The sequence below is a fragment of the Eubalaena glacialis genome, chromosome 13 (assembly GCF_028564815.1).
Source record: "Eubalaena glacialis isolate mEubGla1 chromosome 13, mEubGla1.1.hap2.+ XY, whole genome shotgun sequence".
NCBI lineage: Eukaryota > Metazoa > Chordata > Mammalia > Artiodactyla > Balaenidae > Eubalaena > Eubalaena glacialis.
In genome coordinates, this window is record NC_083728.1 from 53,214,811 (window position 1) to 53,230,406 (window position 15,596).

Sequence of the window (15,596 nt, forward strand, 5' to 3'; positions counted from 1 at the left end):
CTGGCTAAAAGTTCCAGGGAGTTTGGAACTACTCTGACCATGAAGCAGAAAATCTCTAATCAAAGATCATTGTGCATTTGTCTAGTTTATGGGGAAAAAAATGAAACCACCATAGCTGTTCACACCAAGATCAAGGGGAATCACAGAATGCCACAGGGAGGACCACCTGGTCTACCTCCGTCGTTTTTGTAGGAAGGAGAGGAAATGGAAGGCTCGAGAATTTTCCACAGCTAAGGGGGAAATTCTCCAGAGACGCAGGGTGTGTAAGTACCATCTCCCAGCTGCAGGGTGCCTTGTGGGGACTGCCAGCTCTCCCCTCCTCCACGGCAGGAACAAGTCCGGCTGGTTTGAGACTTGCCTGGATAATCAGAACCTGGTTCCCCTGCCTCTGCAGGACTCCTCCTGCCCGTCTCATGACTTGCATGCAAAACCAACTCTGCAGATCTCACCCTTGCCCTGCACCAGGCAACCTCGACTCCATTTCCCGAGAAAAGGGGGAAGCTGATAATGAATCTGGCCTCCGGGGCACCAAGTGTCCGTGCCATTTTTGTATTGCTTATGCTCTGTTGTCCTTGCTAGAAATGAGCTAGAGCCTCCAAGAGCTGGAAGAGGTTTGGGGGATCTCCTCCAGCCTGCCCCCCCACTCCGACCTCTGCACCCCCATTCTGCAGAAAAAGCCAGTCCCTAGCTACCTACCTAGACCACGTGCAATGTGAACACATTGTAACACATCTAACCAGTGCCTTCCTTAATCACTCACAACCACATCCGATTTCCAATACGCTGGGCTGGATCGCATGTCAGGCTAAGGGCCATGGAAGGGGCTGGGGTTTTTTCTGACCTGAGAATGCAAAACGAGTCCATCCTCTTTTGTGCTCCCTTTAAACCTTCTGGAGACTGACACGGGCTACACTGAATTCTATTTTGCACACGGAGGATCCCACTGCGTTACGGTTTCCATCATTGTGAGTAGGTGGATGTGACAGACAGAACTTTAGCTTTCCAGGTTCTGATGCCAGGCGGAATGGAGAAGGTGTAAAATTCAAGTGCCTTCACAGGGATTAACGGGAACCCGGACAACTGGTTCCTAGGCCACTCCCACCTCCTACAGAGAGCTTCTTCTGGAGCGGCTACCACACCCCCAGCTCCCAAACCTGAGGGGTGACCGGAACGGCAGTCCTCGTGGCTAAACAGGCTCACGTCGCCCCCATCACGCGCCCGACGCCTAATCGCCTCGGTCACCTGTGGGCTTCTGTGGGTCCCAGGCCATTTTCCAGGCTGACATCTGTCTGCACCATCTCCTGTTTCAGTTCTCCAATCTCCGAGGCGATTGTGTCAATGAGCTATTCAAAGACAAAAATAGTGTGACGTCAGGAAGTGGAAGAGGCGTGTGCAGAGCTGGGCAGCTTCAGCCGCAGCAATAGGAGCACAGAGATGACCACCTTTTTTTTTTTTTTTAAATCCTGGCTTTGTGAATTTCCTTTACTCAGCCGGGGGAGGGGGGGGGCAAAAAATAGAGAGGGAGGGAGCAGCTTCTTAGAAAGAGGAAGAACTTAGGTTTCGGTATTGCCCTAAGAAAAAAATATTGACACCCAGTTTGGCTTCTCAACATGACTACAAAGAGGAATAAATAAATCTTGGCAAAACCAGGCCTCAGAATACGTATTGCCAAAGTGAAAACTCCTAAAGGATGCCCTCGGTTAAAATGTATACCATCCTTATACTGGTTACAGAAAGAAGCCTATTTCAAAGATATATACACTTGGCAAATCAATTTCCAATGACTTTAAATTTATTTCTCGTCTTATTCTTTGCTTTCTTTCTTTCTTTTTCTTTTTTCTTTTTTCTTTTTGATGAGAAGATCGTTAGGGGAAAGGGAAGAGAGAGGGTTGTGTGAGCCTGGGAGCAGGTGAGTGGGCAGTCAGGGAGCCACAGGGGGAAGAGATGGGGAAATGTGTCCTCTTCTTGGAAAAGACTTGTGTGGGCTCGCATTCCCCGCCCACATGCCTGGAAGAGGCTACATCTGACCCTGAAGTTTGGTGTGAATTCTTGAGCACCCCCATCTGCTCATTCAAAAGCATCTTCACTGGTGCTAACCAGGCTCTGCGCGTGTGGAACAGAGGCTCTCAAAGTGTCACTGCTCATCCATTTTTTTTAAATGTAGTTAATTGTTTCATATAAATGTTACTTATGTCAACATGGAATCGATTACTGTTTTAAAATAAATATTTAAAATTTTTTCATTTATTTCGTAATACAGCAAGTCCACTACATACGAACGAGTTCCGTTCCGAGAGCGTGTTCGTAAGTCCAATTTGTTCGCTAAGTCCAACAAAGTTAGCCTAGGTACACAACTAACACAATTGGCTATATACCGCTGCTTTTACGCTTGCTTCCGGACATCCTGGGCTTGAAATAAAGATACTGTACTACTGTACTCTATACAGTACTGTACAGTAAAGTACACAAAAGCACAACCACTTGTAGAGGATGCACGCACGTGACAATGTACACCAGACACATGAACTAACTTATGTGATTGGACGTACGAACGCACGTTTGCATCTTTGAAAGTTCGCAACTTGAAGGTTCGTATGTAGGGGACTTACGGTACAGCGGGTATCTGTAGATATAATACACATGAACACAAGCTGTTTGTAGGGCCCTTCATAATTTTTAACAGTGTGAAGGGGTCCTGGGATTTATAAAACGCTTGAGGATCACTGTTTTGGCTAAAGACAGGTGTCGCCTTGCCTCAAGCAGCTTTCATACCACCCAGACTCTGGGAGAAATTTCATTTTGAGCCTAGAGACTGTTCCAAAATGTTGACGTCCATCTATTCATTCATTCATTCATTCATAACTTTATGGCTACCCACTTCTTGCCATGCACTGCAACTGTAGAGTAGGGTTGACAGTCCTCACAGAGATGATATTCTGGTGGGACACAGACCAGAGCACTGAGCACTGAGACGTTCCAGAATGAAAAGAGAATCAAGTGATGCTGTAGGAAGCAGCTAAAGGGCCACCCTAGCTATGGCGGGGTGGTCAGGACAGGTCTTCCAGGAAGTGATGGAGCCCTGAATGACAAGGGAGCCATGAAAAGATCAAGGGAAGAGCCATCCACACAGAGTCCCAGAGGTTAGGGAGGCATGTGGAAGGGTGCAGTCTGCCTGTGACCAGACCTTGTCCGCCTTCTAGATCACGGTACCCTTGGATTTGAGTTTTCAACTGAGAACCATTGGAGGGCTTTAGTGGGGGAATGGCATTTTACCTGTTTTATGTTCTAAAAAGATCCCCTTGGCTGTGACTTAGAGATGGTTTGTAAGGAGAAGAAGCAAAACTAGTTAGGAGGCAACTGCAATGGTCCAGCCAAGAGGTGATGGTGGCTTTGGTCAAAGTGGTAGCAGTGGAATTAGAAAGAAGGGGGGAAATCCAGGAACAACTGGACACGGAAATTAATAGAAGTTGATGGGCTGAACGTGGCGGTGGGGAAAGAGAAGAATCAAGGACAACTCCTAAGTTGTTGGCTTGAGCAATCAGAAAGATGACAGTGCCCTTGACTGAGATGGGAAAAAACGGGGAAGGATTAGATTTGAGGAAGAAATCAAGCTGGACACTGCGCAGGTTAAGTTTTAACTGAGTTGCTTATTGGCCATCAATTAAATGTATTAAGTGGCTTTTGATATTAAGGGTGGAACAACTTGTACATTTGGAAGTCACTGGAATAGGTGTTAGTGTTTCAAAGTCCTGTGACAAGGAGAGATTACCTAAGGGGGCGGGGAAGTTAGAGAAGGGGCCCCAGCAAACAGCTCTGTGCACTCCCAATACTTAGAGGTCAGGAGACAGGAGACCAGCCAAGTCCATCCCCTTCGTGTGTGACTGGGGTGCAGGCTGTAGGTGGAGCTTCTGGAAGCACTGGGGCCTTGGGAGAGAAGACCAGGAGATCTTTTACACACAGTCCAGTGGCACAAATTAAAAAGTCTGACAATGCCAAATACTCGAGGACGTGGGAAAACAGAAACCCTCACGTGTTGCTGGAGGAGCGTTTGGAGAGCACTTTGGAGAGTGATGTGCAGTATCTTGTAGAGCTGGAGATACACAGACCTCCTGTATACGTACTACATACGAGAGAAACTCGTGCATGTGCAGGTGCAGGGAGACCTTGAGAAGAATATTGGCTGTACTGCCATTTGTAAGAAAACCAAATTATAAGCACCTAAATGTCCATCAATTGGAGAATGGATAAATGGAGGGATAGAATACTATGTGGCGGTTAAAATTAATGAACCAGATGATATGCATCAACACATATATAGACATAAAAGCTCAAACAAGTTTTCATAAAAGCAAAAACAAAAAAGGTTGAAAAGGATTACATTCAGTATATGAGGTTTAAAACCAGGCAAAATTGTACTATTGAGGGTTTGTAGATATACACATAAATAAAGACAACTCCAAGATGTAGTACAGGGTTACCATCCTAAACCTCAGGAAGAGAAGTGGATGCAGGTGAGCACAGGTAGAGGGGCTCAACCTCTGGCAACTTTTCATTTCTTAAAGCAAAATGACAAAATGATGAGATTTGACGGAGCTAGTGATGTGTGTTTTAGTATCCTGTGTGATCTTCTGTATGTTAAAACGACTTCATCATCAAAATTATTAGGAAAATAAGAAAAAGGGTGGATGCGTATGAAAATGGAAAAAGGAGGAACTAAAACGGTGGGAGGAGTGGGGTGAGCTTGGTGGGTCCCCCCTCCCATTCTAGGCCGTGGCTGGGGTCCGGGACAGGAGCGCCACACACAGCCCATGAGGGACACACAGGACAGACAGACCTGCCCTGGGGAGGCCCAGCCTTGGCCTCGGGCAAACCTCGGAGGAAAGATTCCCACTGCAGCGCATTCAGCCTCTCCACCCTCAGTCCCCTTCACGGCCACAACTGTGATCTGAATGTCAAAATCCCAAATGGCTTTCCCCAGGAAGAGCAGCTGACCCGCTCCGGCCAGGCTGTTTTGTCCCAAACACACACTACAAACTGTGGTTGTCACTCAGCAGCACTCGGATGGCAAATCACAGGTAACACTGCTTATCTGTAAAGCAGAAGGGAGGCGTGGTGATCCCAAGACACAAAGGTGGATGATGACAGAGGTTGCCCCTGGCTGGATGGCTATGGGACTCTTCAGGCCGGATGAGGGCTTTTTCAGCCCCTCCATCCCTTTCGACCCCAACTCATCCACCTGACGGCACAGATTTACCCGACAAATGGACCAGAGGCTAGGGGTCCAGAGCCAGGCCTGCCTCTGAGTGACCTGTTTATACGCCCACCAGGCCCCTCCAACAGCAAGAGTCATCCTGAAACCTCTGCCGCTCTCTGAGGTCAGCCCAGGTGTCACTCATGGGATTTGAGCCGTTCCCCACATTGTCCCCAGATACACGTGTGTGTGTGTGTGTGTGTGCGTGTGTGATTGGTTTTAATTCCTGCAGATGTTTGACCTCATCCCTATGCTCTCATGTTCTTCCAGATTTCATGCCTTGAGGGCAAACAGAGATAACTTACCACCCACCAAAGGGGACCAGTTTGAACCTAAGTCTTAGCCTTTTCCCATGTTAAAGCCAACAGTGGTTTCAATGTAAGCGCTGTATCCAAGTCAGTGCTGCCTCATCGAAATTTCTCCAAATCCACTTACACAACCCGAAACCCCAACACATCCTGGTCCCTGTCGAGAATTCCTACAAGGGGGAAGGGGCTGCCCAAGCATGTGCCAAGCTGGGAAGCCAGCGCTTCTGTCCACAACCCTGATTGGCCGCCCAGGACATGCCGTGGACACCTGGGAAAGAGGCAACAGAGCCAAGCGGCTGTTCTTCAGTGAATCATCTCCAGAGACGGGCCATCAGGTTTCAGGGCACTGAGCTGGTGAGACAGTAGTTCTTGTACCAAAACACATCAGGTGTGATCGATCTCTCCAGAAAGCTCCACAGGCAGTGACACGGTCAGGGCACGGCAGAGCCCGCCCTGATAGAACCAGGGCACTGCCAGTGTCCGCCATGCCCCTTGGGGAGACGGGGCTGGTGTGTTGCCTCCCAAAGCAAGGAGAGGGGTTTACCAGCAGGACGGGCCCTTCTGCAGCCGCCACAGGGGGACCAAGCCAGGGGTTGGGTCTCTGGGTCCCTCCCTCATTCTGCTCAGAAAGCCAGCACCCCGGGGCTCCAAAACAAAGCACAGGAAGTGCTCACCTAGGCGATTTTCACACTCTCCGGCAGCCAGGCCAAGGGCAGGAGAAGAATTCGGGAAGTCCCAGGTTCTTTCCCGACATCACACCCAGGACTCGGCCTGGACAAGGCGGGACCTGCCGGGCTCTAGCCTGGCACAGGAGTCTACACTGATGTGGACCACTCTGTAATCATTCTGGGTAACGTCCCAGTCGGCGGGAACCTCACCTTCGGGGCCACACTTCCAGCAGTAGGCGGGCACAGTGTGGAGGCAGCCAGCTTGCAGCCACTCCCGGGGGGTCTGGCAGCAAGGAGGGGTGGTGAGCGCCCCAGCTGGGGCTCGGAAAGACCTGCCTTCAAATCCCGCCTCGGCCTCCTGCCAGCTGAGTCCTGAACCCATCTGGGCCCCCTCATCCCTGGACCCTGGATGCTTTGGGGGAGAGAGTTGGATGATTAAATAGGATGATGAGATTAATACATTCTGCAGCATGCCCCTAAATGCTCTCGCATTCTCTTCCTAGTTAAATTCTCTCTTTATATCAATGGTGACCAGCTAGGAAGCAGAGAGCTGACAAAGCTGACACTTAAAACGGACTCACACACCTCCCAGCCTGCAAAGAGGCCATTTCATCCCCAGCAGCCGACTGGATCTACAACAGACCAGTGTTCGCAGACTCCAACCCTCCTTCTGCCTGTCTGCCCAGAAGTCTCTAATCTCGAGATCTGCCTGCTAGATGTCAATTTCCCCCACCCACCAGGAGAGAAGCTGTTGTCTGTCAACCCTGCTTGCAGGGCAGGCTGGAGGGAGGGAAAAAGGAGGGACTCCAAATCTTGTTTTCTTTCTTTTAGGGTTAGATAAAAGGAGAAAAATTCTCTTGAAGGTTAAGTAAAAATAAAACGAGAAAGTACTTATAGAGCAAGTTCTGATACAGCGCTCTTGGAATTCCAGGACCAACTCAGGAATGTTATCCGCGGTTCTGAAAAGGATGTGTCGCTGATAGATGAAGACTTGAAACTTAGGGTGTGGGAAAAGTCAAGTGCTTAGCCCTTAGCCACGGAATTTCTATTCCCCAAGTGCATCAACTTGGCCTTGGGGTGTGATTGGCCTTTACAATCCTATCAGCTTAGTGGGATTAGACCCAGCTCCAGGTCATGAACAACCACTGACCCTGACAACTGCCTTTCCTGTCTGCTTCTGCTGAGCTGGAGGAGCCTCCTGGTCTTGCGGGCACACCCCATGCTGGAGTTTTTCTGAAACAGTCTGGAAAATAATGGACTTCCTACAAACTTTCAAATGATCTTTGCCCCCAGGAACCGTCACCATGGAAACAAAGAAGTAATGAAAGCTGCTTCCCTTCACCTGCAGTGGAGTGTCTGGGGAATAACGTTGGAGCATCTCGGAACCTTGCCCTTTTCTTTGTTTTGCTTTTACTCTGGGTATGTCACGTCTCCCAAGAGTGTTTGCATTTACATTTTTGAAATTTAATTATAATTACGAACATAATACATTCCCATGAAAAACACAGATTATTGTAGTTGTGGATGAGGAATGTTGCCTGTCATATCAGTAAACAAAGGATGTCAGGGCCATCAAGCCAGCAGCCACTGCAGTTCCCTGACTGTGCACCCTGAGGGGACTCAAAACAGGATAGTGTCCCTACATAGCTACGGTGCATACCAAGGAATGATGTCAATGAGCCCAGACTCTTGCATCTTTCCCATAGGAAAGTGCTAAATTCATAAATTTGAGCTGTCTGTTTTTTCTTTAATGAACAGTAATCTTTCGATGTTCAGACTACTTGCTCTTTTTTGCAAAAACTCCTATATATCTGCCTCCTCCCTGACCTCTCCGGAACAGTCCCTCAGAGTTATCACCTCAGTATGTCCACCGAATAAAACATAATTCTCAACTTTTAGGTTGGGCATTTTTTTCAGTCCACATAGTTAAAACTAATCTCCCTCAGGACTTCCCTGGCAGTCCAGTGGTTAAGACTCCACGCTCCCAATGCAGGGGGCATGGGTTCGATCCCTGGCCGGGGAGCTAAGATCCTGCATGTCGCATGGCGTGGCCAAAAACAAACAAAACTAATCTCCCTTGACTAACACCTATAATCCGACCTACTCAGAGGGAACCACAACGATCACTTTTGTGTGTATCACTCTTGAATGTTATCACTGTGTGCTTTTTCCACCAGATGGAATCGTACTGATGTATTGTCCTATAGCTTGTTCACACTCATTTCACCCAAGGAAATATTGTAGGATTTATCCATGTTGGCACATGAAACCTTGGTTCATTCATTTTAAGTGGGAATGGTTTTCCACCAGAGGGATAAACCATGCAGGAGGAATATACCATGTATCCATTCTATCTTTTTTTTTTTTTTTTTGCTGCATTGGTCTTTGTTGCTCCGCACGGCCTTCTCGTTGCGGTGGCTTCTCCTGTTGTGGAGCACGGGCTCTAGGTGCACGGGCTTCAGTAGTTGTGGCGTGTGGGCTCAGTAGTTGTGGCTCACGGGCTCTAGAGTGCAGGCTCAGTAGTTGTGGCGTACGGGCTTAGTTGCTCTGTGGCATGTGGGATCTTCCCGGACCAGGGATTGAACCCGTGTCCTCTGCATTGACGGGCGGATTCTTAACCATTGCGCCACCAGGGAAGTCCTATCCATTCTATCTTGATAGACGCTTAGGTTGTCTCCAATATGTTGCTGTCACTGTCCTTACCATAATGAACTGCCCTGTGTATTGTGTGCAACCTCAGAGAAAATGCCAGGTTCTAGGCACATAATAGGTTGAGGTGGTACCACGTGGCTCCCCAGGGGTCCGTGTCCAGCTACAGCGCCTCCACCTTCTTTGAGAACATCCACCTCACTTAGTGTTTGCTGGTATCAGGCTTCTAAGCTTTGGCTAATCTGATGAGTCCAAGTGGCTTTTTATTGTCTTAATGTGCTTTGCCCAGATTTTATGCGTCAGGGAGGAATAAACTTTCCTCTACCCTTCTAGGTTCTTCTGGCTGGTCTAAGAGTTAAGAACTAAAATAAATTAAATAAATTAAAATGAGGCAGATTAACAGCAGAAAATCAAACAAAAGTTTAACAACATGTACACATGGCAGAGACCCAGGAGAACTGAGTAACTCGCCAAAATGGCCAAAACCTTTACATACCACCTTCAGCTCAAGACAAAAGAGGATGTTGGGATAGTGGTTTGGGGCTTCAAAGGGGAGGAAGGCAGTTCACATGAGATGCAACAGCAGATGTTTGGGAAACAAAGGTTTGCTGGGCCCTGAAGAGACAATGGGACCCAGAGAGGTGTATGAACAGACTTCCTTCCACCACCTCGTTCATATTAGAGGTATTTATGGTGACGGCTCCCTTCCTGGAACAGGTCCTCTATCTGCATTCTTTTAGGCAGTTTAGGGGGAAGGTCAAAGGTTCTTCCTGAGTCTTTTTTTTTAATATTTATTTTATTCATTTACTTTGGCTATGCCGGGTCTTAGTTGCGGCAATGGAGACTCCTTAGTTGCGGCATGGAGACTCCTTAGTGGCGGCATGCATGCGGTATCTAGTTCCCCAACCAGGGATCAAACCCGGGCCCCCTGCATTGGAAGTGCGGAATCTTACCCACTGGACCACCAGGGAAGTCCCCTTCCTGAGTCTTTTGGGTGATTGTTTTCAGCTCCAAATAATCTGCATGCCAAAGAGATATTTTGGGGTGGCAACTTTTTCTCCCCTACCTATTTTTGTTGTCTATTTGTATTTCTTCCTCGGAAGGATTGCCTGTTCATTTATTTGTTGCCGTTTTGGGGTTTCTTGATTTTTCTTAAGTTGTGGATATGAATCCATTGTCTCAAATATTTAAAAGATTTTCTCTCATCCTGCGTCTCTGTCTTTTACGTTTCGTTAAACTTTCAATGTTGATAGAATCAAAAGTTCCTTATGGTTCTTGCTGACTAAACTTTGCTAGGAAGACATACCTTATCTTGAAGTAATAAAGTCTCCTCTGTTTTATGCTAAGACACACATAGTTTTCCTATTTACATATGATGTATTTGTTTATTTGTAGGCCTTTCATCCATCTGGATTTAATTCTGAGTGTGATGCGAAGTCAGGACGAGGAGGTGAGGAGATGACTATGGTAAGGCCAGGGCTGGTTACCCATGCCCCCCGTCCCCCGCCCCTAAACCCTGGCCCTGGGACGCCTACATCTGCCCCAAGTTGCCTTCTGCAGACCAAAGAATGTGCCCAGAAGGCTGCTTTTCCTTAATTTGCCCAAAGGCTGGGGGTGGCCCCGAAGGCATGAGCTCTGCCCTGGGTTTTTCGTTCCAAATAGAGAGCCAAAGGGTGCCACAGTATTTATGCCACAGTCCCTACTAGCCCTGCTGATCCAAACGGCCCCTTAACCACAATCAGAACCTTCCCGTTTACCAAAAAACAACACACACTACCTTTTTATTCCACTTTCTCCTTTGGAGTTAAAAAAAAATACAGCCCATCTCCAACACACTCATGTAGAGGAAAAGCTAATAAGCAATCCACCCCCTCCCCATCTTCTGAGTTAAGTGAATGGTTAGACACGAGTAACTTTCTGTTTTTAGCACAAAGTAGTAAATAGCAGTATTTAGAAGAAACAAACACAAGCGAATAACTGAATATTTAAAAGCAGAATTTTGGCTAAAGGCCCGGCTTCAAATTCCTTTGGCTCTGCTAATTCAAGCAAGGCATCCTTGAGGAAATAATTTGACCCCTTAAATTTTCTCATGCATGAACTGAGGACACTCTGAGGCCTGCTTCTCAGGGCTGTTTAAGAGTCCAAGGAGGTGCTGCAGGCCAAGTCCGCAGCAGACGGGCACCTTTAGTGTTTGCCCGTGGGGAGAGGGCTTAGCGATGTACACCACCACCCTCGGAGGACAGAAAAGTGAGAGGTCTGGTTTAAGGCGTGCCAGAAGTACGGGCTGGGGTTAAGGATGCAGGATGTGCTGGCTGATTGTATCTGCTGGGGACGCAGGTCCTGCGGCAACGCCCATGAGGGAGACCTCCACGTGCTATGTCCTCCTGGGCACCTGAATTCCACGGGGCTTGTTAGGGCCTGATAAGTATGGATGTACTTTGTTTTTTTAAAATAAATTTATTTATTTTTGGCTGTGTTGGGTCTCTGTTGTTGCACGTGGGCTTTCTCTAGTTGCAGCGAGCAGGGTCTACTCTTTGTTGTGGTGCGCGGGCTTCTCATCGTGGTGGCTTCTCTTGTTGCAGAGCATGGGCTCTAGGTGCGGGGGCTTCAGTAGTTGTGGCACATGGGCTCAGTAGTTGTGGCGCACAGGCTTAGTTGCTCCGCAGCACGTGGGATCTTCCCCGGACCAGGTCTCAAACCCATGTCCCCTGCATTGGCAGGCGGATTCTTAACCACTGAGCCACCAGGGAAGTCCAGCATGGATGTACTTTGAATGGGTAGAAATATTTGAAATTCGGGGAGACCCAATCAGTACCAGTGCCCCTTACGTGCATTGGTACTCCTTGCAGGACCTCATCGAGGGACCAGGCTTCGGTAGCGTTTAGCCTCTTGGGCTTTCCCCACATCTGAAAAGCCCTGCAAACATCAGGCTGCACAGTGGCCTCCCCCGAGACCAGTGCTTCCGCCAGACATGTTAGGTGCTTCCCCAACGCCTTCAGGGGAAGGGAACTGGCCCTCCACGGCCAGCCCCAAGTCCCTTGTCGGAGGACGGAACCTGCTTTGTCTGGTGCACAGAGACCCAGAAGGGCCCTCAGAGTCAGTTCTGGACCACTGACTGATGGGCGCTGGGGTGTAAATACTCCAGATCCCTCACCTCTATTCCCTTAAGATGGAGCCAAAGTTACCCTCAGGGGACTGTGCTTGAACTTGGACCCTTGCTGACCTTCTCTGTCCGACTCCGCTATGAGTCTCTCTTGGGAGGACTTCTTGATAAGCCACTTTCACGAAAATCTTTAGCTCTGGGTTTGTTCCTGGAGACACTGACCCAAGATGCCCCCAACCTTCCCACTTGGCCGCCCTCTTTCCCCACTTGAGGTTGACGGCCCTGCATCTGGGACCCTCAGGGAGCCAGAGGCGCTCTCGAGTGGCCCCCACCTGGATGTAAGTTCTGCAGAGCAGGCACGGTGTCCTCCTGCTCTGTGGAGACCTCCGAACTCAGGACAGTCCGGGGCCCAGGACTTGTTGGATGAATGGGTGCTCTTCCCTCTTCCGCCTTCCTCTCGGTAACTTCCCTGTTCATTTCCTTCTAGACCAGGGGTAAATCAGGACACAGAGTGGGTGGGGCTCCAGCCCGACCATTAGAGCCTCAGCTGGACACCATGGGGAAGTAGCTGACACTGTGGCAGCCACTGCAAAGGTGCCGCCTAAGAGTTTTCAATTATTCACCAGCAAACACACCAACGTGGTTCCACATGCAGAGCGCAGAGCTCTCTTCTGAGCCGTGATTAAGTTCTCACCGGGCGGAAGCCGTTGGCTTTAAAACATGGCCTAATGACTCAACTGTAAACTGCTCCTGTCGACTCGTAAGAGAGACCCACACTGGCTCTACCCTGCCAGACACTTGCCACCAAACATGGGGAGGCCCAAATATGGGGAGTAAATCGGTGCCACTTCTAGAGGCCCAGCCCAGAGCTGTCTATTAGTTTAACTATATTTGAAATGATCCTCCACAGCAAACACTGATATAACTTTAAATTTAGTTACATTGGAAAAAAACATTTTTTTTAAGATACACGGAGTGGGCCTTCCCTGGTGGCAAAGTGGTTAAGAATATGCCTGCCAATGCAGGGGACACGGGTTCGAGCCCTGGTCCGGGAAGATCCCACATGCCACGGAGCAACTAAGCCAGCGTGCCACAGCTACTGAAGCCCGCGCACCTAGACCCGTGCCCTGAAACAAGAGAAGCCACCGCAATGAGAAGCCCGCGCGCCGCAACGAAGAGTAGCCCCCGCTCGCCGCAACTAGAGAAAGCCTGCGCGCAGCAACGAAGACCCAACGCAGCCAAAAATAAATAAATAAAATAAATAAATTTATTAAAAAATAAAGATACACAGAGTGTCTGTAGGTCCACATATGAAACACGGAAGCAGCCAGTGTGGTGTACCTTGAAACAGTCATTCGGCTGAGGTCCTGATTTACTTTGTCAGTTGTCCGAGGCCAGTGTTGCGTTAGATTCTTCAAGGACCTCAGATGCCGCAGATATCACCATATCACTGCCCGTGGCTTTGTGTTTTAAGGTGAAATAACAAGCTAACCGAAAGAAGCACAAAGCTCTTTCTAAGAGTTGGCACTAATGTTTCTACAGCCCTGGCTTCAGCATTTGTGTCTGAAGTCTTGATTTTGCATATTTTAAAAAGATTTTAAAGAAATATTTACAGTGGTGATCATTTTGTAATGTGCAGAAATACTGAATCACTATGTTGTGCACCAGAAATTAACTTAAGTCTTGTAGCTCAATTATACTTCAAAAACAAACAAACGGATAGAAACAGAGATCAGATTTGTGGTTACCAGAGGTGGGAGTTGAGGGTGGGGGAGGGGAAGTTGGATGAAGGTGGTCAAAAGCTACAAACTTCCAGTTATAAGATAAATAAGCACTGGGATGTAATGTAAGAGAGTAAATCCGAAGAGTTCTCATTACAAGGAAGAAAAATCTTTTTTCTTTTTCTTTTGTTTTGTACCTATATGAGATGATGGCTATTCATTAAACTTAGTGTGGTCATCATTTCATGATGTATGTAAGTCAGATCATTATGCTGAACAGTGCTGGATGTCAATTATATCTCAATAAAGCTGGGGGAAAATAAGGAAAAAAAGAAACATATATAGAGGTCAACTCTAGGTCAACAACAGAGAAGAAAGACATACAATGTGCTTCATCAAATTTAAGATAGTATCATTATAAGACACCATCAAGAAAAAAAAAAGATCCGCCAATTATAACACACCCTTGACTATAGGATACAAATAACTTCAGAGATGGTAAATTTTGAAAATCAGTACATCTTAGAATCGAAATGCGCTGTCAACTGTCTTCATGGAGCTCAAGCTGAAGGGCCTGAAGTTGTGCTGGTCGATTGTTAGTGCCTTGTTTTGCTGTCTTCTTAGTAACAAACATGCTGCATGGGACTAACATCCTGGAACTTACAAAACAGGTGCGGTCAGATGACCAGCCAGCCTTCCAGCTTCCTGGGCTCCACCTGGCACCCCCTCCAGGTGTGACAGTCTCCCAAGAGGTGTTCCACAAAGTCAGAGGCTGGAAGACTGGCCAGAGCAGATTCCCACACAGCGAGCAGGCATCTGCTCAGGTCCTGGGAAAAAGGAAACTGGGAGGCCGATCGCATGGGAAACTAGAGCTAAAGCCCGAATATGCTGCCCTTTCCGCCTTCGAGCGTTCAGAGGAATCCCAGTGTGGGTAGGTTCACCACTACAACTTGCCTTGCCCACCCACGCATCGGTTCAGCCACAAAAGTTGTTCCTACAGTTAAGAAAACTATGCAAAACTTGAAGCAAAATAAGTTCCCTTCAAAGTCCTAGTTGGGCACCATCTAACAAGCCTGCCTAAGGGTCGCCTGGGATCTCATTTTGTTCAACTCTTCTTTTTTTTATTTTTTTGTCTGAATCGCACGGCTTGTGGGATCTTAGTTCCCCAACCAGGGATTGAACCCGGGACCCCGGCAGTGAAAGCGCCGAGTCCTAACCACTGAAGAGCCAGGGAATTCCCTCAACTCTTTTCTTTTGATGAAGGCTCAGACTCTGTAAAGTCAGATGCAGAACTTGTGGAAGATTGATACGGTGCAAATGATATTTGTTTGGCAGAAAAGATAACCCCAAAGGTTTTGGTTTTATTGCCCTGTCCACGTTGAGCCAGTTTTGTGTTAGGCTGAATTATATAAAATTGCAGTGTTGGAAGGTCAAAAAATGGTTGCATATCGCCAATATCAAGCCCATATCTAACCTTGCAAAGTTAGATACACAAAGCTGGCTAGTGGTAGATGTTAAAGCTGGTTCAAGATAAAATACTTTTGTCCACTCTTTCGTTCTTTCTTTCTTTTTTTGAAACAGCTTTTTATTAAACAGCAAAGCATAATGGCAACACAACTTTAAATGTTTGAAAATTAGGTCACAAAGGGATGCAAAATGTTTGCAGTATGACTATTATATATTCATACAGCTAAAGTCATCAAATCTTACACCAATACAACCATTAAGATTATTCCATGATTAGCCTAAATTTAATAATCATAAACTATATTAGTGGATCTCTCTTCCTATTTAATATTTTAACATTACTTCTGATCCTGATTTCTTTACCAAGTGGAATCTACAAACTAAATTTTAAAAAACTGTTAAATGACTAAAACTCTGCAAACCAGTAGT

The 15,596-nt window shown here is 47.4% G+C and overlaps 1 protein-coding gene across 8 annotated transcripts in view; it reads right to left on the reverse strand.

Annotated features, from left to right (window-relative positions):
* RIN2 (Ras and Rab interactor 2) overlaps positions 1–15,596 on the reverse strand; it is a 226,994-nt gene that overhangs the window by 66,437 nt on the left and 144,961 nt on the right. For 5 of the 8 annotated variants that reach the window (XR_009703116.1, XR_009703114.1, XR_009703113.1 and 2 more), the window contains exon 4: positions 1,243–1,343. The exons of 1 other annotated variant lie outside the window; for it this stretch is intronic. Coding sequence is in view for 3 of the 7 variants with exons in the window: in XM_061207950.1 (XP_061063933.1) it covers positions 1,243–1,343 (101 nt within the window). In the remaining 4 variants the exon portion in view is untranslated. Of the gene's footprint in view, positions 1–841; positions 1,111–1,154; positions 1,344–15,596 lie in introns of those variants that run through there. 2 more of the 8 variants (XM_061207949.1, XM_061207947.1) reach the window with 2 other exon arrangements.